This window comes from Staurois parvus, unplaced genomic scaffold (genome assembly GCF_062004578.1).
Source record: "Staurois parvus isolate SC_StPar_1 unplaced genomic scaffold, SC_StPar_1.0 ptg000192l, whole genome shotgun sequence".
NCBI classification, from domain to species: domain Eukaryota; kingdom Metazoa; phylum Chordata; class Amphibia; order Anura; family Ranidae; genus Staurois; species Staurois parvus.
The window spans coordinates 4,566,739-4,592,609 of NW_028317988.1; the positions used below are offsets into that span (position 1 = coordinate 4,566,739).

Consider the following 25,871-nt stretch of genomic DNA (forward strand, 5'->3'; position numbering starts at 1 on the left):
AGTTTGGGGATGACCTCTTCCTGTTCCAGCATGAATGCTCACCAGTGCACAAAGCAAGGTCCATAAAGACACGGATGTGCGAGTTTGGGGTAAAGGAACGTGACTGGCCTGCACAGAGTTCTGACCTCAACCCGATAGAACACCTTTGGGATGAATTAGAGCGGAGAGTGAGAGCTAGACCTTTTCGTCCAACATCAGTGCCTGACCTCACAAATGCGCTTCTGGAAAAATGATCAAACATTTCCATAGACACACTCTAGATGGCCTTCCCAGAAGAGTTGAAGTTGCTATAGCTGCAAAGGGTTGGCCAACTTGATATTGAACCCTATGGACTAAGACAGGGATGCCATTAAAGTTCATGTGCGTGTAAAGGCAGGCATCTCAACACTTTTGGCAATATAGTGTATGTTCAGGCATTCACAATGCAACGGTGCCTGAGCAGCCAAGTCCCAAGCGCTGTCACACAGAGGAAGCGTGGAGGTTTTCTTTCAAAGTCAAAACTTGTTTAGGAATATGGGGGCCTGCAGTGGTGGGAAACAGCGCAGAAATAAAAGCAGTATTTTTTTCTTTTTTTCACTTAAAGTGTACCTTAAGTTAAATATTCTTTTTTTGTTTTCATTTTGGATTGAGTAAGGGAGGGTTATAAAGTCTGTCAGTATTTTCTGCCATATGTGTCCCATAGGAAAGATTTCCCTTCACTTCCTGTCCCATAGTCAAAATAAGAAGTGAGAGGAAATCACTCCAAAGTAGGAGAATGCCAGGGTGTCACCAAGGTCCCCACTGGAAGATTTCCCCTCCGATTATTATTCTGGTGTCAGCCCAAAAGTGGGGATTTTCTTGTCATTTCACATTCGATGATAACAGTAAAAAGAACATATAGAGAGGGTGAATCTTCCTAACGGGGACACAGACAGCAATAAAACTGGACAAGTATTCTAATCCACCTCCACTCTATTCGAAACTTAAAAAAAAAAGCCTTTTGTTACAATTTAAGGGCCAGTGTTATGATGCCCATTGTGCACAACACACGTGCTGATGTGTATTGTTACAGTATGTCAAAGTGCTTGTTTTTTTATTTTATTTAAATGACACTTCATTTAAATTTAGATGTTGCAGCAGGTTGTCATGCATTGAAAACAATTAAAACGTATTATTCATTTCATTGCAATGTACAAGGACACAGCATAATGGTATCAAACAGATGAGAAGTGGCTTCACCTCCACTCCATCCAGACCATACTCCTGACGAATTTCACCCCGCCCAGAAGACTCAGTCATGGAGGTGGGCGTGACATGACTATGTCCTGTGGGCGGAGTGAAATGCATTGGGAGTGTGGCCTGGATGAAGTCTGGCTGACCGCTTCTCATCTTCTTGATACTAAGGCAAAAAGCTTGCTTTGTAAAGCGCCTGTGCACACCAATATGCTGTGTTGGTGTTCTTTGCAATGAAATGAATAATACATTTTATCAGTGTGTGACAACATGCTGCAACATCTAGCTGAATGGAATGTCAGTTAAATGATACTGAAGCTGTTCCTCATTTGTTTGATACCTGGGTTTTCTCTGGTGTGCTGCGGCTTGGATCTCTGTTTGTCTAGTGATGGGAGTATAGAGCTGGGAGGGGCTCTCTTCACGCCATGCACCCTTCTCAGTGAGAGACACCGAAACTTGTGATGGAGACCTGAATTGGCACCCAAAGTTTTTACAGTGTGAGGCTTGTTGGCTTTTTTTTGCAACATGACTTTATTGAACAATGCAGCACAATGACAGCATACCTGGGAACTTGCCAACTTTCTCCTGGAGATGCCGGATGTTGACATAGCTACCAGCTCTCCGGGCACCAGGCTCTGTTCTTGTTTTTCGGCTGCACATGCAGCTAATAACTTCTTCGCCTGCTTCGCATCCTGCCCTACCCATATTCTCAGACCCAGAGATTTAGTAAAGTTCCCAGGCATGCCAATGAGGCTGGTGTAAATGAGCCCTAAAAGGCCACTTTGAAAAGTTCTATACATATTAGATAAAAATGTGTTTTTTTGTCAGATCAAGCTATGGTGAATTTTCAGAACATCAACCATTAAAAAGGCTATAACTTTGTTACTTAGTGAGTTGCATGTGGGTTTGCTGACAAGTGTAGTAAGACAGTGTGTGAGAATTGCTTGCAGTCATTTATCCCCTAAAGTGTGATAAGCCATCTGAAAGTTTTTGAATTAATCAAGTAATAAGAGATATACTCATATTTTGGCATTTGTACAGCTTCTGTCCTACTGTGTTCCGTACTGGTAGCAGAGGGCGCTGGTGGATTAAGTGTGCTGTGGGCTGCAGGCTGTTTATCTGGCTTTGGAACCGGAACTTCTCCTCTCTGTCTAGCACTGACTATCTCATTTCTCCATCCTCAACATCAGCTCATATCACCCAGATGATCTTTTGCTGCCTGCAGCTCAGGTTTAACCGATTCCCTTTTCCTTTAACCCATGGAGGCAAAATCCTACTTACACTGTTGGTGTTTTTGCTGATTTTGCACATCAAGATGCAAAATACAGGAGTAGGGTTTAAAGCCCACTTGGAGTCACTGTAATAATCGCCTCATTTCACAGTCTTTTCTTATTACTTTCACTTTATGGCAGCGTGCATTATTACAACTTTCTCTGCAGCACAAGTCGTGCGAAGATGGCTTTGATGAAGCTCATGACCGCTACTCAGCTATCAGCATAGAGCACTGGGGTAGGAAGGCAGGAAGTGCACCAAGGCCCCTTCCACATGGGATGGACTCCATTTTGATCAGCAGGCAATCTGTACACTGATCCCCTCCTGACCAGAGCAGAGCACATGGATGACACGCCCGGGGTCCACTTAGTTTTTGCAGAATGGACACAGACAGAGCCTGCACTGCTGTATATGCAGCCGGGTGTAAACGGAATCCAATTCTGTTTACACCCAACTGCCCTCTGATCCGATCCACCTAGACAGAAGAGGACGGATTCCCTTCCGTTTTTTTTTTAGCAAACCAGCTCAGATCAGAGGTAGGCGGGTGTAAATGGACACGAGTCTATTTACACCCGCTGGTCCATAGGGGTGAATAAACCGCCTGATCAGGTCCGCCTGAAAAAAACTGACAAGTTGACCTGATTGGACCCTTAGTTTGAAAAGGGACAGAGAATATTAAAAGTAGATTTTTTTAGTAAAATTAAAAATGGCATATATATATATATATTGCAATCTGTAAATAGCATTAGCATGACACTTTTTGTTTTTATGCGCCCCACCTGCAATATGGATGTATTGCCCGTTTACTGATGTCCCACTTCCTGTAACAATACTGCTTTGAAATTTCACTGCAGAATAGTTTGAGATGGACTTTCAAGTGAAACTGTACGTTCAATTGTTTATTCTTTTGCCCCCCTTTCCTCCCATCCCAATTCTGTATTTAAAAAAGTTCCCAAGTTCTATGTACCCTCTCCATGCTCCAGTGCTGTCTTCAGATTCCTCCTTGGTCTAACTCTGCCAAGCTCTTCAGGCATAAGTACAGTCGCTACTCATTTACTCAATCAGATATTAGCACTGGTGTCTGTTACAGAAACCTCTGATTCGAAGGGGAACTAATGCTGTACTTTCTGGGGAAGCTATAAACAGTGGTAAAAAAGAGGTTTCAGGAAAACACACGGTTAGTTACAGCTGAAGTTTAGTCTGCTTATATTTGCCTTCCATGGTTCTTCCCCACAGAAAACATTCCAATGAAATTGTGAAATAAAACCTTTCCTTTTTTCAATATCTACCTTTTTTTAAGACTCAGTGACATCATCACTGGGTCCTGGTGCTCCTCTATGAAATGCAGGCAAATCTTGCCTGGTGGGAGGGGACTGCAGGGTGCTGTACATAGCTGCCTGAAACCATCACAGCACCATGGCCCCAGTACTCATTCCAAGAGGCCCCAGGCCTGACACAAGCAGCGGGAGGAATTACAGTATGTAAATATCAAAATGGCCTGATAGGAGGATGTCAGTCTGGAGGAGTGGGAGTCTTAGGCAGGCTGTATTTGCATGCAACACAACAAACACTTTTCTCCTGCGCTAGGAAAAGACTCAGTAGACCCAATAGGAATGTTCTGGAATTTTCTGGAACATGCACTGCTTGCTGCCCTCAACAGACCGGGGTGGTCCAAATACACTGGATGCAAATAGAGAAACAGAAAAAGGACGTACTGACCTAGTGCATTATCGTTTAAAGATTTATTGAAGAAACAAAGTAAGTATCATACTCACATTAGACATAAAAACACAGACATGTCAAACTGAACAAGATGTAGGATCCAAACAAGCTCTGAGGAAGAGGTTGTGTCCTCAAAATGCGTTAGGCAGTTGGTCATCCAAGGTTCCATCGTATGGACTCAGAGCTTGTTTGGATCATACATCTTGTTCAGTTTGACATGCCTGTGTTTTTATGTCTATTGTGAGTATGATACTTACTTTGTTTCTTCAATGTATTTGCATGCAGGCTGTCCTGGTTAGTGCCCACATGTGACCCTGAGCCTGCATGATTGAAAGAACTGAAATCCAATGAGAAAAGAAAAAAAAAAGGAGCGAGGGCAGTCAGGCTGGGGAGGAAAGCGCTAGATGATGTTGGATGTCCTCTAGCCAGGAAATGAGGTGGGCTCTATATGACTTGCTGCAGTTTCTAACACACACTGTGAGAAGTTTACAGTGTGCAGTGCAATCAGAGGAAGCCATTTCAATAGAGAGGAGCCGGTACAACTGTGTAAGACTGAAGGTGATTCAGGAGTTCAGTTATAATAAAGGGCAGAGGTACACAAACATTAGGCCATCCGAAAGTATACAATGAAGGTGCCCAGAGTTGAGCTTCAATACATTTGACTGGATCTCAGCCTCGCATGCAGTTTTACTTGCTGGGCAGAAACGGTCAGAACAACATGGAGTGTCAGTGATTTATCTCCTTCCGGCTCTTTTGTTGAGTAATTCCAGCTGTAATCAGTGCTGCATATTTTAGGTGAGATGTCAGTGTGGCTGCCACTGTTTAAAAGTCACCATCTGTTGATTGAGTGGTCCTGTAAGTGAACTGTACGGCCACATTACTTTTACAGACACAATAATCACTCGCCGTTTCCTTATTAATCCTGGAAAAGCCAGATTTCTGCTTCCATTTCACTATTCTCAAAATTAATTTCTGGCGTGAACTATCATTGCTGCATTGCATATCAGATGAGGCAAATTAGCTTTTAAAGTTGCCCTGTCACCTCATACACAACAGCACATTAAAGAAGAACTCCAGTGTGACCAAAGAACAATAGAAAACCTTTACTTTCTTGTCTTGTCCTAGGAGGGAAGCTAATGCTGAGCTAGTGAATGTCTAGGCTGCAGGGGGTCTCTGTGGGGTTTGATTACTGAAGACCAGCAAGGGAGGGTACCTGAACACACCTTTAGGTGCTGCAGTTGAGCTTTGATCTTAGATATGTTTTAGGACAGGTCACATACACTTTTAAGCTCAGACCTTTCAGTTTGATTCAGCTAAATATGCTCCAAGTACATTAAAACAAAAAGGTGTTTAGTGTTTTAGGGCTCGTTGATGTTAGCTTTGGTCTCTGAAAAGCGATCTGCGTTGATCGCTCTTCAAATAGCATTTGACAGATGATGAGGTGGCATTGTATCACCTCATCACAGTCTGCTTTAACTCCCGCACTAGCGTGCCACAACCACGTGCATTGTGGGGCGCTTGTAGCGCCGCTCGATTCATCTGAATGAGCCGCGTTCAGCTGCTCTATGATATGTGTACACCCCCAGCTGCTAGCTGTGCAGCTAAAGGGAGTAGCAGTTGGAGGGGCAGTAAAAGTGTGGCTCAGCCATGGAATTTTACCGCCCCTCAATCACTACTGTGATGAAGCCCTTACACTTATTTTTTCTTTCTATAGCAGTTATAGACTTAGGCTTCTTTCACACTGGCACTGAGGCCCGTGCAGCGTGAGTGAGCCCTCTGTGGTGCCTGCCTGGAGCTGTTTGCAAACTGCTTATATTACTGAATCGGGAAGCAGCGACTTTACGGACACAGCGGCACATCCTAATTTGACAGGAGTGAGGGGCAGGTGCACAGTTCAGATACAGACCATGTACAGCCTACAGGACGGTGTACAGCGTTCAAGCCACACCTTCCCCTGTAAACCTGTCCAATTAGGGCATTCAGCTGTGTCCTAACAGCTGCTGCATCCCCATTCAGTGACCCCTGGTTCACATATATGCGCACGGCGCCCCATGATACGTAAGACAGAAGTCCCTGAACTTCTTCTGAAAATGCAGCCCACACGGGAACCTTGGTTCCCAGTACGGTTGCATTTTTTCCAGTGCGGGTGGCGTGCCATTAGAACTAATAGCACCAGCCCGCGGGTCTGCATTCCTCTGTGCGGGCGGAGCTACTGCATGGATTTTCATGCTGATCTGCATCTGCACCACCCGCACATATGTGAACCTAGCCTAACATAGCCTGTCTGCACACAGCTCCAGTCGCATAAACAAACAGCTCATTGATGTATGGGCCTCAGCACCTGTGTGAATAAAGCCTGTCCCCTGCCTGCATACTGCAGAGGGACCTATGTTCTCTGTGTAAACACAGCGGTCGCTCTTCAGAGGTCCAACATGCAACCTGGTGAGCAAAACCTATAGCTCTACAATGAGAAAAGCACATGTTCGCTCCAGTGACAATGAGCTTACAGCAGCAGACGGACTGCCAAGAATGTGAGGCTTATGGAGCTGGCCAGCTGAAAGCCTTACGTTCATGGCAGGGAAAGGGTTACAGCAAACATCACTCAAGATCTCCTGACTCTGTCAGGTCTTTATTGATTCCTAGGACTCGCTTCTCCCCCAAGCACCCCATCCCTAGTTAATAACCACTGTTAGCAGTCAAAGCGAGTTTTATGTGTTAGCCCTGTCTTGAATTGACTAGAAAGTGAGACATATAGCAATCAGTAAACCATTGCTAAGATAAATATGGGGCTGTCATCCATGGCCTCTCCTGAAAAGGCTAGCTGCCAGGCTGCAATGCCGACCTAATGCAATCAATGCTTTCCAAGTTGATGACTCAGAAGAAGAATATGGATCAGGAAAATCAGAGCACAGGTCCAATCTGCATTATTGTTACTGGTTAGTTATTCAAAGTACTGAAGCCAAAGAGTCAACATGATGACCAGGCAGCTGGCATTCACAATGACCTCAACAACTGCAGCCTCCATGTGTCTTTTAGGAAACGTCTAGGGCTTGTGGCGACAGGGCTTTTGTTTGCTTTGAGTCTGTTTTTTTCTTCCCATACAAGTCTACGGGAATGCAAAACCTGCTTGAAGCAGCTCAAACGTGGTTCAGAGGAAGGGGAGCTGCAATGCAAATGCACTTATCAAAAAGTTCTGAATGATCTCAGAAGCATTTCAAACCGAGGCCACTGACACAAGCCCAAAGCTTGTAGGCACAGGCTCCTAAATGATTTATCCTTTTGAAAGCAGAATACTGTAAAAGAACTTCTCTCACTCACCAAGAGTCCAGTAAGAGGCTTCTTCAAGAAGAGGGTAGTGGCTATACATTGCATGCATATACATCAAATGGATCATCAATTCTGCCAGGCACCACCACAGCAATAAACGCAACACATCTGCAAATAATCCAGGATATTGAATGTTTGTCCATCCTGTATCTGGTTTCTGCATCTAAAATTTAAAAAAAAATTGTCAGATGGTCAAATGAGCATGTTAATACACACAGAGAACATAACTCGCTTGACTTTGGTTTTTCATTCTGGAATTGCTAACACCACACCAAGAAACCCTTTGTTCTCAAGGTTCTCAACACCTCCTAGTGAGGTCTCTAGCAGTCGAATTATGTACACCAGTGTTTATTCTTCAGGAAATTTAAAGGCATAGCTTCCTAAAGGAAGCAATTGTCAGGGGACCAATACTCGTGCAGCTAATGCTCATGTGCCAGTACATAGATGGACTCAAGACTAGTGACCTGCATGCACTGACACGTCAGCGCATTTGTATGCACCAGCACACGTCGGCACACACCCGTGCATGTCCAGTCCCCAGGATGGCACCAAGCTGCCTATTGCATCGAGGTCCTGACTTGCTGATTTCTGGCAGTTCTTTGGTGCTCTTTGATTCTGTCCCTGTGCTTTCTGGTTACCCCAGTTTCCTGACTCCATTCTTAACTTCTCTCTGACTCTCTCCTGATCATGATCCTGGCTTGCTGCTTGACCTCGCTCCTGCTTGATCTCCTGTGCTTGACCTGGCTTGTCTCCAGACTTCGCTCCTTCTACCTCTGCTCATTCGTGTATGACCCTGGCCTGGCTCTTGATGTCTGACTGCATATTATTATTATTATTATACAGTTTTTTTAAAGCGCCAATAGTTCGCTCAGCGTTGTACATTACAAAGGGGGACAGAACATGTGACAGAACAATACCAATACAATGCAAAACATGAGGGGATCGAGGGCCCTGCTCTTTCGAGCTTACAATCTAGGAGGGAGGGGATGGTGGCACAGGAGGAGATAGCTGTGGGGGATGGAGTGGTAGGAAGAGTGGAGGAGGTCGGCAAGTTAGCAGGGGGTGGGGTAGGCTTCCCTGAAGAGATGGGTTTTCAGGGTGCGCCTAAAGGAGAGGAGAGTAGGTGACAATCTGATGGGTTGGGGCAGGGAGTTCCAGAGGATGGGTGACACCCTGGAGAAGTTCTGGAGGCGGGCGTGGGAGGAGGAGACCAGGGAACTAGAGAGAAGGAGGTCTTGTGAGGAGCGGAGTGTGCGTGCTGGGCGGTACTTGGATATTAGGTCAGTGATGTAGTTCGGGGCAGTATGGTGGACAGCTTTGTACGTCAGCGTTAGGATTTTGAATTTGATCCGTTGCGCAATCGGATGCCAGTGGAGGGATTGGCAGAGGGGGGTGGCGGAGACGGAGCGGTTGGAAAGGTGAATGAGTATGGCAGCCGTATTCAGGATCGACTGAAGTGGGGATAGCCAGTGGCGAGGCAGGCCAGTGAGGAGGGAGTTGCAGTAGTCGAGTCATGATATGTTGAGGGAGTGTATGAGCTGTTTAGTGGTTTCTGGGGTTAGGAACGTGCAGATTTTGGCGATGTTGCGGAGGTGGAGTCCGCACGAGTTTGTTAAAGATTGGACTTGGGGCTGGAAGGATAGGTTGGAGTCCAGAATGACACCAAGTACTCTGGCCTGCGGGGTGGGTTATATAACCTTGACTCCAGTTCCCAGACTATCTCTTTCTGCCGGTCCCTTTAGAGCCTGGTTATCAGATCTGCCTTCCGGGCCCTGTCTGGAATTCCCATACAGTCAGTGCACACACTATCTACTATTGCTACATCAATAGAAATATGTCTGAGCCACAGATATGTTTTTTCTTTTCAAGCTGCAGTCACCTGTCATCACCTAAGATGTATAAATGTACAGGCGTACCTCAGTTTACGAGCACCTCGGTTAATGTAATTTTCGGTTTACGAATGAAAATCCATTGAAAATAATGCCTCGGTTTACGAATTTGTTTCGCAATGCGAAGCAAGTTTCCCCAGGATGCACTGCGCCTGGGAGGTTTATAGCACCGGCCCCGTGCCTTTAAAGTGCACTTTATTATTATTGTTATTATTATTATACAGGATTTATATAGCGCCAACAGTTTGCTCAGCGCTGTACAATATAATGGGAGACAATACAGCAACAATACAGTTCAATACAAGAGGGATAGGAGGGCCCTGATCCTTGGAGCTTACACTTTATAAAGAGTTTTGAACAGATAAGACTTTTTGATTACTTTTTTCTGACCTCCGGAACGGATTATTTGGTTTTCAATGCATTTACAAATTTTTTTCACAATACGAAGCAAGTTTCCCCAGGATGAATTGCGCCTGGGAGGTTAATAGCGCTGGCCCCGTGCATGATGGAGTCTGCGGGTAGTGTGGAGGTGTTGTAGCGGTTATTGCATCGATTTTTGGAGTCATTCTGGAAATTTTTAATCATGTCCCTGTACAGTATTTATGCCTTTAACCATTTGCCGCCCGGCTAATGGCCGTTTGGCGGCTTTAAATGTGTTGCTTCATTCCGGGTGCACGCCATTTGGCGTGCTCCCGCACATGCGCAGTTTGCGCTAATGCAGAGCGGCGCAGCAGCGCGATCTGTCATTGGCCGTGTACCTCGGACACGGCCGATGACAGATCCGAGTACCGGCTCCCGTTGCTGGTACCATGTGACCTGCTGTGACCAATCACAGCAGGTCACATGGCAGTTGTATACAATGGATGGCTTCATTCATGCCATCCATTGTATACTAGTGCCTAGCTGTGAATGGTCACAGCTAATCACATGCACATGTCATGTGATTAGCTGTGACTAAATCACAGCTAAGCACAAAAAAAAAAAGAAAAGCTGAATGAATCGATTTCATTCAGGTAAATGCTTGCTTATAGCAAAGTAAATCTTTGCTATAAGCAAATTGTGTAAAAAAAAAAATACTGATCACTTCCCCAAAGTACTACAATGTTACTATGGTAACACTGTACTACTTTGGTCATAGTAAAATATGATAAAAAAATATTAAAAAATATTAAAAAAAATGTAAAAAACAAATTTAAAAAAAAAAAAAAAAAAAAAAAAACTGTCATACTGTCACCAGTCAGTGTCCCTGTTCACCGCCATGCCAGTTATATGATGACACTGTACTGCACTGGTGACAGTATGTAAAAAAAAAAATAGTGAAAATAATTTTTTTAATTTTTTCATTTTCCGAAAAATTATGACAAAAAAAATACAACTTCAAAAAACTCGCCATGCCTCTTATGAAGTACGTCGGACTGTCTACTCTGCAAAAAGGGGTCATTTGGGGATATCTGTACTGTTCTGACATTCTTGGACCTCAAGAAATTAGATTGGCTGTCAGTACTTCAGGATTGATCAATATTCAGATCTATACCATAGTTTGTGAACTCTATAACTTTCCTACAAACTAAATAATACATCCTAATTTGGGTTACTTTCACCAAAGACATGTAGCAGAATACATCTTGGCCTAAATTTATGAAGAACAATTATTTATTTGTAAACTTTTATAACAGAAACAAAGAAAAATGTTTTTTTTCAAAATTTTTGGTCTTTTTTTGTTAATTTAGCAAAAAATAAAAACCCCAGCGGTGATTAAATACCACCAAAAGAAAGCTCTAGTTGTGTGAAGAAAATGATAAAATTTTAGTTTGGGTACAGTGTTGTATGACCGCGCAATTGTCATTCAAAGTGTGAGAGCGCTGAAACCTGAAAAATGGCCTGGGCAGGAAGGTGTAAAATTGCATGGTATTGAAATGGTTAAAGTGCACTTTACAAAGAGTTTTGATCAGATAAACTTTTTTCTTACTTTTTTCTGACCTCCGGAACGGATTAATTGGTTTTCAATGCATTCCTATGGGAAACCACGTTTCGGTTTACACATTTTTGGCAATACGAAACATCACGGAGAACGCATTAAATTCGTAAACCGAGGTACACCTATATAATGCATACATTTACACTCCACTATCCAATCACCAAAGTGCTGAGTGCTATATTAAAGGTGTTAGTGCAAAAAATCAATCAATAAATCAATCAATATACTTAATCTTAACAAAAAATTCATAAAGTCAGTGAAAAATGATAAAAAATAAAATAAAATTAGAAAGTCCATTAGAAAGTGTCTATATCTGTGTCCAAATATATTAACCTAAATCGCATATAAAATAGTCCAACTCCTTTTATTTACCATAAAATGCAAAATTATAGTGCTGCGGAGATCTCAAAATTATAGTGAAATTATAGTGAAAATATCACCTAGTATTCTTCACCTATTAAAGTAAAACCCAAAAAATTGCGATAATCTTTTTGGGAAGTTGCCACATACACAAAATGATCCCAGATCAATCAGATCGCATCAATAAGAGACTAATCCAGCCATTAATGTGTCAACTGCACTCCTTAGTTCACTTGTTCTTAATACCTTGGGGTCATCATCATATCAAACAGCTCACAGAAATAGAAGGGACACTCCACATAGTGTAAAACCATTCACGTTTATTCTTCAAAGCCAGCATATACACTTACATTTTCACCTGCCATGCCCAACACAAGGGGGTAATAGCGTAATAGATTTTATTGCAGCACCGCCGCTTCAAGTCGTGAACACAGGCTCGAGCCATCATGGGCTAGTGCACGGTGACGTTAAACAAGGCTCTGTCCTACGCGTTTCGACATATGCCATCAGCACGCTGTTTGATATGAAAAGTTAAAAGCTGATTGGCTACCATGCACCAGATTCTGAATGCACCAGTTTCAGTAAATTTCCCCCAAGTTACTATTTTATAAGTTAATAGTTTTAGATTTACATACACTTAAAGAACATTGGGCCACACTTTTATAAAGGTCAACTGTGGATTAAGGTTTCTGAGAATGGAAGGTGTTCTTTTTTTGGGCCACCGTTGTATTTAAATTTACACAGACACAAAAATGATTAGCCCCGGTTTTTTTGTTTCTAAAAATTTCCTGCCAGACCAAAATCTGTGCTCTTGCGCCAGCTTAACATATTAGAATTCTTCAGAGGAATGTTGATCTTTAATGTGACTTTTCACCTTAAAGTTCAGACGGTGTAAATCAAATCACCAATAAACTCCGTACATGCAAATTCTAATAATTGGATGTGGTGTGAGAGAACATCCATCAGAAGCTTGGAAACAACAGAATTAACATATCTAACTATAATATATGAACAAAGACAGCGGCGGGCAAACATTGAGCACAGAGAGAGCCGCTTTATGCAGATACAGCACAGACAAGTTATAACCTTCATTAACAGCGCCGATGACATTTTAATTCTTTTTATGTAAACACTTGTTCAGGGATCAAAACATATAACATCATTAATATGCAAGCCTCTCTGAATGGTAAAGGATGCGCATCGGCAAAAGGCCGCACGGCATATGTGACTGGAATATGATGACACGGGATCGCTGCGCCCAATTAACCCCAATCATTTCTGGCTTCAGGCCACTTTACTCAAACCTGAACTTTATACCATAGAAATTGGAAATATATTAAATAAAATACTGATTCTCCCTGTCCACAACAATTAGGGATTTACCTTGTTGTCAAATTACATGAGAGTTTAATTCTTGTTGTAACTTTCTATCCACATAAAAAAATGACACAAAGGTTCTCGAAATGCACTGCTATCCTGAGGATGCTGTGAGCTGAACTGTAACTTGCAATAATATAACTGTGCAATGTTAAGAAAAGCAAGGCCAAACACTGTCCGAGTTAACCTGGTAATACTGCTGTGAAAATTGGCTTCAGCTCAATCTCCTCCCTTTTACTATGCAACACCCTATATGAGTGAAATGCGTTAGCGATGCGTGGCAGAAGTGAAGAGATTGAGCTGAAGCCCATTCTCACAGCAATATGGCCCCTTGCACACGGGTATCATAATTTATTGATGTTTACTCAGGAACTTGTGACGCTCATGTGCAAGGGGCCAAACACTGTGTGTAAAGACCTGAGTAATGTTGAGTATAGGTGAGTAAAGGTGTGTAAGCGTATAGACAGGTGTAGATGAGTAAAATTCTTCTTTATTGCCAGTATTGTAATATACTAATTTATACTCACGTTCCTCAGCTACGCTTCTGCTTAATCCCAACCTGTGACCACTTACCGACCTTTGGCTTGTTTACTGACTATGCTTCTGCCTATCCCTACCTGCTATATCGGCTTCTGGACCCTGGATTGTTCATCTCCTGGTGGGGCAATCCTGAGGACTGCAACCTTGTACTAATAGGCAGCAAAACCCATCTCCACCATCAGGAGCTCTGGTGAATGCCAGTTAGTGCTAAGACTCCGCACCTCGGGGGAGCCCACGCCATCATCCAGGGTGACCTGCTGCTGCACTTATCCAGCTGTTCAGTGGGAGCCTCTCTACTGGTATACCTACTGGTCCTGAGCCTGACCCCTGACCATGACAATTACCAGGTTAACTCGGACAGTATGCAGCCCTGTTTTTGTTTTACATTGGATCTTTTTGAGTCAGAGGTGCTCACCTTATGAGCCAGCACCTGGCAGCAAGGACTGAGCAGGCAGGTGGTATGTACCAGACTTTAGAGCAGTGCTCCTGTTTGGTTAAGATTCTGTACAAATAAAAGTGCAACCATAATAATAAAGAAATTAAAAAATGCTAGAAAGTAGTTTTTGGTAGAAGAGACTTTCTGCTAGCAATTTTTTTTGTATGTACGCTGCCTGCTGTGCATGTGCAGTGTTGGTGTACGTCCTATTTCACATCTGTAAGATGTTGAGACTGGAGCTTGATGCTGGGACATTGTAACCCCAGTGGGCATGCGCAAGAATGTCATCAGTGGCCATCAGAAGACGCTGGTCCAGAAGAAGTCTAGGAGCAGATGGTGGCAACAGTGACAATGTGTGTGGATCTGTCAGTGCTGGATAAGAGTAGACTGGGAGGTAAGTCTGCCATAAAGTGCACATATGCTATGTATGTGCCTGTTACCTTGTTAACCTCTTGCTACCCATGTAACACATATGTGCTAGCAAGGAGGGTGAGCTTTGAAGACCACCTGGCGCACGTAACCGTCCATGGGCAGCTGAGGTTTCTGTGCTCCCGGCAATAGACAGCTCTGGGCCACTAGCCCTGCTGGCTTCAAAATCATATGACTGCTGTGACAAACAATCACAGTGGTCATGTGACTGGGAAGTCTGTTCTGTACCTGGACATAAAGAGCCCACTTAAAGGGATACTGGGGCCGGACAGGAAGGAGTTAAAGGAAGTGAAAAAAAAAAACAGATCTGTAGGCAGAAACATTAGGTGATAGAACTATGTTTCAACTGGAATTTTCCGATTTTACACGTTTTCAGTACTTTTCTCCTTTAAGAGCTTTCAGTATAAGCGCAGCCAGTCTATCCCAGCTGCATCTATATATTCTAATATGACACATCACATAGTTGTCTCTCACCATGGATCAAAACACCCACACTCATTTATAGCACATCTGAAATGTATATAAAATTATTTGTCATAGCAACACACATGGAAAAAGTACATCATCTATAATTTAGGTGCAGATCTGCGTCAGCTTGCAAGGTACGGAGCAATCAAAACACAGCATAAGAGGAAGCTGAAGGATCGTCTATACAGCAAAGTGTTCAGAAGCATAAATGATGTACCCTTAAAGAAGAACTATATTCTAACATCATTATAAAATATGATATTGCAATTATCAGTCAGTTCAATGCATGGCATGTGCTTTGGGGTGCGCAGCAGTGCAGATACATTGCCTGCTACTGCATTGAGTGCATTCAGAATGAATCGTACCCCTATAAACTGTAATGCGGTTAAGCAGTCACATGCAGTAACCAATACAAAGATGTGAATTAGCCCTTAAAGTGGTTCTAAACGCATAAGGTTTTTATTACCTTAATGCATTCTATACATAAAGCCCCCCCCCCCCATACTTACCTGAGCTCGATTTCGATCCAGTGCTATGCCCGAGAGCAGCATTGCTGCTCTTTCTCCCCTATGGCTCCCACTGCTGTCAATCGCAGCCAGTGAGGAGGGAATAGGGGGTGGGACCAAGCAATGCTGTGTGTGTCAATGGACACACACAGCATGGCTCGGGATTGAGCCTACATGAGTACCTCCATAACAAGCAGCTTGCTATGGGAGGCACTCAGCAGGGTAGAGGAGCCAGGAGAGCGAGTGGGGAACCCCAGAAGGGGTGGATCAGGGCTGCTCTGTGCAAAACTTTTAAAAACATTTTCGCCCTTTACAATCATATCTGGTGGGGAAAGTATTGCATAAACGAATATACGTCAACCTTGGGCATAGCAGTATTTCATTCAGGAATAGAAATCTATGGCAGAGTCTTCATCTGATTACTGGATGGGAGTCTTTTTTAAGGCCTTTTAAGGATCTTATGAAAGGAAGACTAAATCTTATCCTGGGGAGGATTGTCAGCTTCATAATCTGCACTACTGTTCCCTCTTTAGGGCTGCGTTTATTGACTGGTGTGTTTCGGTCAGAATGTCCGGTAAGGGGCTTATTCATTCAGGTGCCTTGGTTATGGTGGATAGTGCCGAACTCCTCTTTGTGCAATTTATCCAAACCTTTTTTTGATTATTTGGACTTTATGATTATTTATTGTGATATAGATTAGTGCCGCATTTTTAATTGTTTATAAATAAAAAAAAAAAACCTAACAAATAAAATAAAATACAGGATGTTCCATATAAAGGCATAGCAAAAAGTGTGAGACAATAAGACAGTGTGTGTGAGTTCACGGGGGCAAGATATACTTTATTACAGTACAGCATAGATCAGTGAAAGCATAGGATTGGTATCTATGAGTTATAAGATTGTCTGAAACACAAAGACAAAATGGTGAATGGAAAAAAAAATACCCTGGTGGATAAGGGGCAGTAATTTCACACATTAAATCATGCTATGAAAATATGCATACCTGTTCAGAGAACTCATTGAAAGGAATTATAGGGCCGTTGTGGAATAAAGGGTAATAAAATACATAGGCCAGCAGCGATGGAAAGCTGTAGCATCTGCTGTCACCTCCCGGTTGCCAACTGTATTCGAGGCAGAAGCTGGTGTAAAAAAGGCAGCGTACAGTGAGAGTGAACTGCAGGAGGTAATACTCATTCTCGGTTCCATACCAACCACGCTGCAAAACAAAAGAGGATGGTATTAGTTTCAAGTGCTATTGGCTTCACTGTCAATGTGAAGTGTCGCAAACGTGCGCAACAGAGACTGACGCAGACTCCATCTTGCTAAGGGTATCCATTTCTCCCTTATCCTTCCCCTACCCCTCCCTCTCACTGAGAGGAGACATCTGGCCAGTGTGTGTGTGTGTGTGTGTGTGTGTGTGTGTGTGTGTGTGTACTGTTTATGGATCACTGGCCGGCCAAGGCATCTCTAGCTAGGTGCCGAGCTGTCTGTGGAAGCTGTATCCTTTCTCACCTAGGAAGAGATAAGGCAGCTTTCCCAAGAGAGTTGGAGTCTCAATGACCAAAGTACCTATGTAATTTCACACCTCGTAAAAAGATAACGGAGCCTTCCCAAGAGTTGAAAGGGACTCTGAGCTAATAACCTAGCTCAGCGTAGGTGACAGACTTAAACACTTCTCAAATCAATTTTTCCTCTATGTCTCATATCTTGGAATATGAAAGCCTTACATAAAAACCGGACACCTCGTCAGATGGCCAATGAGCAGACGAACAGTTTGATGGGTCACTCGCTTATCTCGGACCATCAGGGAAGCCGAAACATAGAACTCGTGAACCGTGCAGTATATAGTTTCATATCTAAATAATCCTCAGACTTGTCTGCATACTAATATACCTGCGGGGGGGACTGCCGTTTGTGCAGATGGAAAGTTATGGACCAGAATATGAGTTATGAAAGATGTTGGCTCCAGTTTAATGTTCCGCCTGACGATCCCTCCCTAAACAGGGGATTGGTCTTTTACTTCAGAACCACCCCCTGCTAGAAAACTTTAAAACAGGCTGTCAAGCCTAAGAGTGGAAGTTGAAGACATCTCCCATTTTAACATCAATATAGCACCTGGGGAGACCTGTGCCTTTCGCTCTGAAACGTGATCTGCTTACATCCAAGGCTTAATGGCAAGTAACTTAACCCTTTAACTTCTCCCTGTTATCTCTCTGCTGTGCTGTGCTCTGTATATATATATATATATATATCTTAGTTACATCTTCTCTGTAAATATTTTTATTGCACCTGTTTGACCCTTTTAGTAATAAATCTCTCTTTCTGAAAGTGTTGAACTGTTTCTATAGCTCTTAATTGCAATTTACAAATCCCTGCCTTTGAAGAGATGCTACTGTTTGTTTTAACCCTATGTATAACAGGCCTGTATTATGACTGGGTTATGCAGTCGATTATATCAACCATTACAGTGTTATAGCTGGACGTCGAGTTTCCTCTTTCTCTGAATAAAAAGGAGGTGGTGGCAGTGTGAATGGTTAATTGCCTAATTAACCTGACCCAGTAACAATCGATCCAGGTTGCTGGCACGTCGATCTGTATCCATTAGCTGGAAAATCGTTGTGCAGGGTGCAGCTGGGTGTGGCATTGTTACGCACGTCACATCGCAGTTTTAGGTCGGCTAGCCCTTCGGTCACGAGTTTTGGTGACTAGGTCTGGGATCCGACGCCGTGATCGTGACATAATAGACGTCGCGATCGTGGAATCGTCGCATGTTGGTGGCGGCGATCTTGCGCACCGTGACATGAAGCACCAGCCAAAATATTTTTGCTCATTTGAAACATAGTGGGCAAGGGTTTGAACCACTTTCAGGGTTTTCTTGATGTCTGCCAACTCAGATAAGATGATAATAACAATAATAACTCAGATTAGACCGTTGGAACTAGCTGGATTCTTCCATTGAAAGATTTTAATTTCTAGTTGTTAACTTTGAAGAGATTTCTCTTCAATTTTTGTTGTGGTGACAGTGAATCTCCAAAACAGAACACAGAATGCGATAAAAATCTAAATGAGGTTCCAATGCATGTCCTCTTGAACCAAAATAAGAAAACCTTTGGTAAGAGTTCCACTTAAAGGCCTTAAAAACAAAGATGTCAAAATACAGCAAACTACATGTTTTAAAAATGGCCAATAAACGCTACAAATCAGGGACTTTGAAGTCAAATTTGGTAGATAGGAGGACTGGAGAGGGTCAGCCACCCATATCCTTCAGGAGACAATGGAAGAAAGCATTTGAGAGTCAAAAATGTGTACTTCTGTGGCCCTATTGTCATTCCTCATTTCATACTCAAACAGATGTCTCTCCGACTTTGACAGCATCCATACAAAACAACAATTCTCTGCTGATAATATAGTCGTATGTGACACGTCCAACTAACTTGGACATAAGAGTGAGAAAAGCTCAACATATTTAAGGGACCACTGAAGTAGTCACTTTACCCAGTCGTCTACCAAACTGAACTAATCATGAGATGACTTTTCAGTCTGCGCTCACTTAAACATCTAATGCACATGCGTGCAAGTCTAAGCCAAACACTTTACATGCAAACTTCAGTCGTACCACCCACATAGCTAAACATTGGCAACATTTAAGAAATTCATTCCTCAGTAAGAAGTGGGCAAATTCTTATGTACAGTTGCAAGAAAAAGTATGTGAACCCCTTGGGATTACATGGAGTTTTGCATGAATTGGGCATAAAATGTGCTCTGAACATCATCTAAGTCACAACAATAGAAGAACACAGTCTGCTAAACATAATACTACACAAACATTAGATGTTGCCATGGTTTCATTGCACATAACATGTAAACATTCACAGTGCAGGGAGGAAAAAGTATGTGAGGCCCTAGCTTAATGACTTCTCCCAGAGATAATTGGAGCCAGGAGTGAGCCAACCTTGACTCCAATCAGTGAGATGATATTGGATGTGTTGCTGACAGCTGTCCTGCCCTTAAAAAACACACACCTGTTTTGGGTTTACTGGTTTCAAGAAGCACTGTCTGATGTGAACCATGCCTCGCAGAAAAGAGCTCTCAGAAGACCTACGATCAAGAATTGTTGACTTGCATGAAGCTGGAAAGGGTTACAAAAGTATCTCCAAAAGCCTTGAGGTTCATGTGTCCACGGTAAGACAGACTGTCTACAAATGGAGAAAGTTTAGCACTGTTGCTACTCACCCTAGGCGTGGTCGTCCTGTAAAAATGACTGCAAGAGCACAGCGCAGAATGCTGCATGAGGTAAAGAAGAATCCCAGAGTGTCAGCTAAAGACCTACAGAAATCTCTGGCACATGCTAACATTTTTGTTGACACATCTACAATAAGGAAAAAATTAAACAAGAATGGAGTACATGGGAGGACACCACGGAGGAAGCCATTGCTGTCCAAAAAGAATATTGCAGCACGTTTGAAGTTTTCAAAAGAGCACCTGGATGTTCCACAGCACTACTGGCAAAATATACTGTGGACAGATGAAACCAAGATTGAGTTGTTTGGGAAGAACACACAACACTATGTGTGGAGAAAAAAAGGCACAGCACACCAACATCAAAACCTCATCCCCACTGTAAAACATGGCGGAGGGAGCATCATGGTTTGGGGCTGCTTTGCTGCCTCAGGGTCTGGACGGATTGTTGTCATTGATGGGAAAATGAATTCCAGAGTTTATCAAGACATTTTGCAGGAAAACGTACGACCATCTGTCCGCCAACTGAAGCTCCGCAGAGGATGGGTGATGCAACAGGACAATGACCCAAAGCATACAAGTAATTCAACAAAACAATGGCTGCAACAGCACAGAATACGCCTTCTGGAGTGGCCCAGTCAGAGTCCTGATCTCAATCCGATTGAAATGCTGTGGCAAGACCTTAAGAGAGCGATTCACACCAGACATCCCAAGAATATTGCTACACTGAAACAGTTTTGTGAAGACGAGTGGGTCCAAAATGTCTCCAGATCGTTGTGCAGGTCTGATCTGCAACTACAGGAAATGTTTGGTTGAGGTTATTGCTGCCAAAGGAGGGTCAACCAGTTATTAAGTCCAAAGGTTCACATACTTTTTCCTCCCTGCACTGTGAATGTTTACATGTTATGTGCAATTAAACCATGGCAACATCTAATGTTTGTGTAGTATTATGTTCAGCAGACTGTGTTCTTCTATTGTTGTGACTTAGATGACGTTCAGAGCACATTTTATGCCCAATACGTGCAAAACTCCACGTAATCCCAAGGGGTTCACATTCTTTTTCTTGCAACTGTAGGTAGTCACAAAAACATGTATATCTGGCAAACATACACAATACTATGTTCAGAGGAAACACGACACTGCAAACCAGTAACAAAGCCTCAGCCCAACTGTGAAGCATGGTGGAAGGAATTTAATAGTATGTAGCTACTTTGCTGCATCACTGCCTCAACTTGCAGTAATTGAGAGAGTTATAAATTCTATTATGTACCAGCAAATTCTACAACAGAATGTCAAGGCATCTATTAACAAAAAGAATTTGACTCACACAACATGGAAATGATGAAAGGAGTAAATAAGCTACAAGGACTCATACAGAATAAATTCTGTATTTTAGAGCAGCCAAGACAAAATGTTGACCCCAGTCCTACTATTGAAATGCTGTGTTTTAAGCTGAAATAGGCAGTTAAAGCATATCTAAACCGAAGGACAAAAAAACAAAAACATAATACATTGTAGCATACCAGTCCTTAGACATAGGGGTTGCAGTATTTTTTTTTTAACTAGTGATCCTGCCAACAACATAATACATGTCTTAGAGTGACAATGCTAACTCATGGGACTGTATCTATAGGAGGAGCAATATTGTTACCTTAGGACAGGGCAACAAAACATCCCTTCTCTTTTACTTATAGAAGGAAGGTGTTCTGTAGTTCGGAGAAATCCAGCAATAATATTAACTGATAATGATGCAGCACAGGAAGCTACAAGCTCATTGTATTTCTGGCAGAATCAACAATTTGTTTTTCACTTACTGAACAGATATGACAAAACACTTTGATTGGTATATTTAACAGACCATAAAGAGCAATTAAGTTCAGTTAGGGTCTTTACACACAGATGAGTAGAACACAGGAAAGATAATCTTTTGTTCAAAACAGTAAATCCAGATTATTGCCAATCTTTATTTTGCCAATTTACTGCAGTTTTTTTATTTTATGCTTTGTGGGTTAAGACACAAGAGGTGCTGTATAAAAGCACTGCTACGCTGCCCAATTTCATCTTCTCTGATCTCTACTAAGCCATTCTCACTCTGTTGCTAAAACAGAATTTTACACTCACTGGTCACTTTATTAGGTACGCCTGTTCAATTGCTTGGTAACACAAATTGCTAATCAGCCAATCACATGGCAGCAACTCAATGCATTTAGGCATCTAGACGTGTTGAAGACGACTTGCTGAAGTTCAAATCAACCTTCAGAATGGGGAAGAAAGGGGATTTAAGCAACCTTGAATGTGGCATGGTTGTTGGTGCCAGATGGGCTGGTCTAAGCATTTCAGAAACTACTGATCTACTGGGATTTTCACGCACAACCATCTCTGGGGTTCACAGAGAATGGTCTGAAAAAGCGAAAATATCCAGTGAGTGGCAGTTGTTTGGATGAAAATGCCTTGCTGATGTCAGAGGAGAATGGGCAGGCTGTTTTGAGATGATAGAAAGGCGACAGTAACTCATGTCAATATGGACAAAAATCTCTGAGGAATGTTTCAAACATCTTGTTGAATCTATGCCACGAAGAATTAAGGCAGTTCTGAAGGCAAAGAGGGGTCTGACCTGGTACTAGGAAGGTGTACCTAATAAAGTGGCTGGTGAGGGTATAAAAAAAATATCATTTCCGATCTCTTCTATAAAAGCTACATTGTACATACAGTAGACATCTTTGGAACATTCTAAAGTACATGCAGAAGTGTCTGGAGGAAGCTCCATTAAATGACACAGAAGGCATTCATTTGGAAATAAGGTTCATATAGAACAGTATATACAGCCTAAGGGCCGGTTCACACCACACTTCACCGCAATCCAGATGTGTTTCTGCATGCACTGTTCTCATACATTTTTAATGCATTTTCCCATCTCTTTTCTTTTGTTTTACCAAAATTTCCTAGGTTTTGGTTGTCAGGAGTTGGCACCCACCAGCTTCCTAACAATGATTAGTCATCCCTGCTATTTTTTTTGGCATGGGGTCCCCTTTAAAATCCATACCAGTCCCAAGGGGTCTGACATAGATTGGGGAGCACCCCACACTTTTTTTATGCGTTCTGCCATGTTCCAGTGCAGTTCCATGCAGAAAAAATGCTAATGTTCTACTTTTGTTGACTGCACTGGAATGCACTACACTGGCGTGAACTAGGGCCATTGGAATCCATATTAACTACTGTCCATGCATTTTTGATGCAGATTAAAAACGCACTGGACTGCATGGGGTGTGAACCGGCCCTAAAAGACAGTTAAGACTTTGGTATGAAAACAATACACCAGTGCTTATGACCTGAAAAATGCTTCATACATCACAATCTATGAAATCATAATCTCTCTCAGATCACACAGGTCAGCCTCATTCAAGATGGGCTGTCTGACATCTTTTTACTTTAAAGTGGTTGTAAAGGCTGAAGGTTTTTTACCTTCACGCATTTTATGCATGAAGGTAAAAACCCTTCTGTGTGCAGCAGTGCTCCCAGCCTCCTCAATACTTACCTGAGTCACATCACAATCCAGCGATGTGAATGACAGCCTCAGCTGTCCTGGGCCTCTGCCTCCTTATTGGCTCCCACTGCTGCCAATCACAGTCAATAAGCCAATGAGGAGAGAGGGAGGCAGGGCCAAGCTACGGCTCATTGTGTAAATGGACACACAGAGCAGCGGGTGCCCCCATAGCAAGCTGCTTGCTGTGGAGGCACCCTACAGGAGGGAGGGGCCAGGAGAGCCTGAAGGGGACCTGAGAAGAGGAGGATCTGGGCTTCTCTGCGCAAAACCACTGCACACAGTACGTTTGTTATTTCCGCCCCAAAAAAATTAACCTTTAGAATCGCTTTCAATTATTCTTTTTAGTTACCACAGTTTGCAATTGCCTCTTTCATGTATTGCTTTGTGCTTTTTCTTTGGACCATGTCAATTTTTTAGGATGTGATGTCAGCATTATCTTAGTTGCCGTCTTAGTCCATTGGTTCTTTATCCTTAAGGGCTCTTATCACTTGCAATGGTGTTCACCACCTTGTGGTAGTTTAATTTTCAGAGGGCAGTTGATAGGAGACTGGGAAGAGATATGGTGCCTCCTTACCACCTGTATTAACCCTTTCAAATAACACAGTACTGTGCCACCACTTTGTGCCTTACAAGGTGCGGGGTGGTTGTTGCATTTAGTGGCATTGTGCAACCACCTATTTTTACCACCCACCAGCCACAAGTGTAAATGAAGCTTCAATATGTTTTTTTTACATGTGCAAATTTGTGGATGTCACTGTAAAGGGAATCTGTGAAAAGAGTGGCTATCTGTCACAGTCAAAACCCCTAACCCAAAAACAGTGTGTGTAATGCTGCTGCAGAAGTATGCTCTACCCAGAACTATCACCTACTCCAAAAATTGGGCCGTGTCATCCTCCAGCACTGTAAAATGGTTGTGATAGATACAAACTATTCTTACAGGTGTTCTTTAAAATTGATCAAACATTGTTTGCAAGAATTGCATCCCTTATGATTCATGATGTCATCTCTGCACCATAAAACTGCAGTTGTGAAATTTAGCAGTTTTAGTCTGAAAAGTATGGACCATATTATACAGTATACAATAACACAGCAAACATCTGTCACATTGTATATTGTTGAAAGCCAGGCAGATTAAAAGGAAAACATCAAATAATGTTGTTACTGTATGCATTAATTTAAAGACCAATTCAAGCCAACAAATGTTTTTCCCATGCAGTGGGGCTCTGCCCGCAATGTACGGGTTAACTGATCATTTTTGTCTAGATGTAAAAGGAGCGGAGATATACTTATCTAAGTCACCAATCCTCCCAGTGCAAGACAACACCCCCCTCCTTTCCCCTGTGGTCTTGTACACTGGACTCTTCCTGAGGTCATCATGCCTATATACCGACTCTGAACGTGAGGATGGAAGGAACAGTCCACGGCTGGACGTGGGGGAGTGCCGTTTTCTGGATAATCGAAGGATCAGGTGAGTATAGACTTTCTGCCTGCCCCTGGACAAAACAAGCAGTTAACCCATACACTGTGGGCACAGCCCCACTGCATGGAAAAAATAATAATTTCCTGGAGTTCTGCTTTAAAACAATTATTAAATGTTTTTGTCAATAGAATTAGTGTAGCTATCTAAATTTGATATGGTATCAGACTATTACAATACCCCGTAAAGCAACAAGACTGGGAGAGGGAGGAGAGGAACTTACGCAGACCATACATGGGTCAAATTCTGAACTAATTTTCGTTAGTAAAATGGAAATTTAGTGCATTTTGTAATCCGATGGCGCCATCATTGATTTCGAAATTCGAGCAATCAAGCCTTCAGATTCACTTGTTGCTACAGAAAATAATTTTCGTTGCCAGGAATCTTCTTTTCTTTCCAGGTCACAGCTCACACTCATTTCTTTTTCGATTACATTTCTCGCATAATTCTCCCATCATTGATTCGAAATTTCTTTGTTTTTCAAAAAATTTCCAACATGCCCAATCACTCAAATGCGATGGTTGCACGAAAATCGGCCGATGCTGTGGCCCACTAATTGTGCGAAATTTGAACGAAAATTCTTAGAAAAGATTTTCGAAAGAAAATTATTTCAGAATTAAACCCATGTATGGCTGGCTTTAAAAGCAGACTGCACATTTACTGAAAGAAGGAGAAATCAGAAACAGCATCTGTGTGTCGGTGTTCCTTCACTGTCCAGTCACAGGCTGAGAGAGGGGAGGTGACCCTGCTGTATTTTGTAAGTGCAGTAAAGAAACGTCAGGTCAACTGTTTGGTTGGTCGGTGAAAATGCTAGGACTGGATATACAGAAATACAAGTCTTTTGACAGGCAAAACAGCCTATGAATGTATTTCAACTGCCTATTTAGCTGTTTGCCTGGAGATGAAGGAGAAGTGTTGAATTATAAAAAACCCAAACATGTATACTCACCTCCATGCTGCAGCATTGTGTAGCGCTCATCTGTCCCACACAGAAGACAAAGTACTGAGCGATCACATGACATTGATCATTCAGCTCTCAGTCTGCTTCAATCATTGAGCAGTGACGATCAATCACTGCTCTCCTCTTTGGCTCTC

The 25,871-nt window shown here is 42.6% G+C and overlaps 1 protein-coding gene across 2 annotated transcripts in view; it reads right to left on the bottom strand.

Annotated features, from left to right (window-relative positions):
* Positions 1 to 25,871, bottom strand: part of HHAT (hedgehog acyltransferase) — a 385,158-nt gene that overhangs the window by 308,594 nt on the left and 50,693 nt on the right. For both annotated transcript variants that reach the window (XM_089677807.1, XM_089677808.1), the window contains 2 exons: positions 16,520 to 16,732; positions 7,525 to 7,696 (listed from right to left, as the gene is read on the bottom strand). In XM_089677807.1, coding sequence (XP_089533933.1) covers positions 7,525 to 7,696; positions 16,520 to 16,732 — 385 coding nt within the window. The remainder of the gene's footprint in view (positions 1 to 7,524; positions 7,697 to 16,519; positions 16,733 to 25,871) is intronic.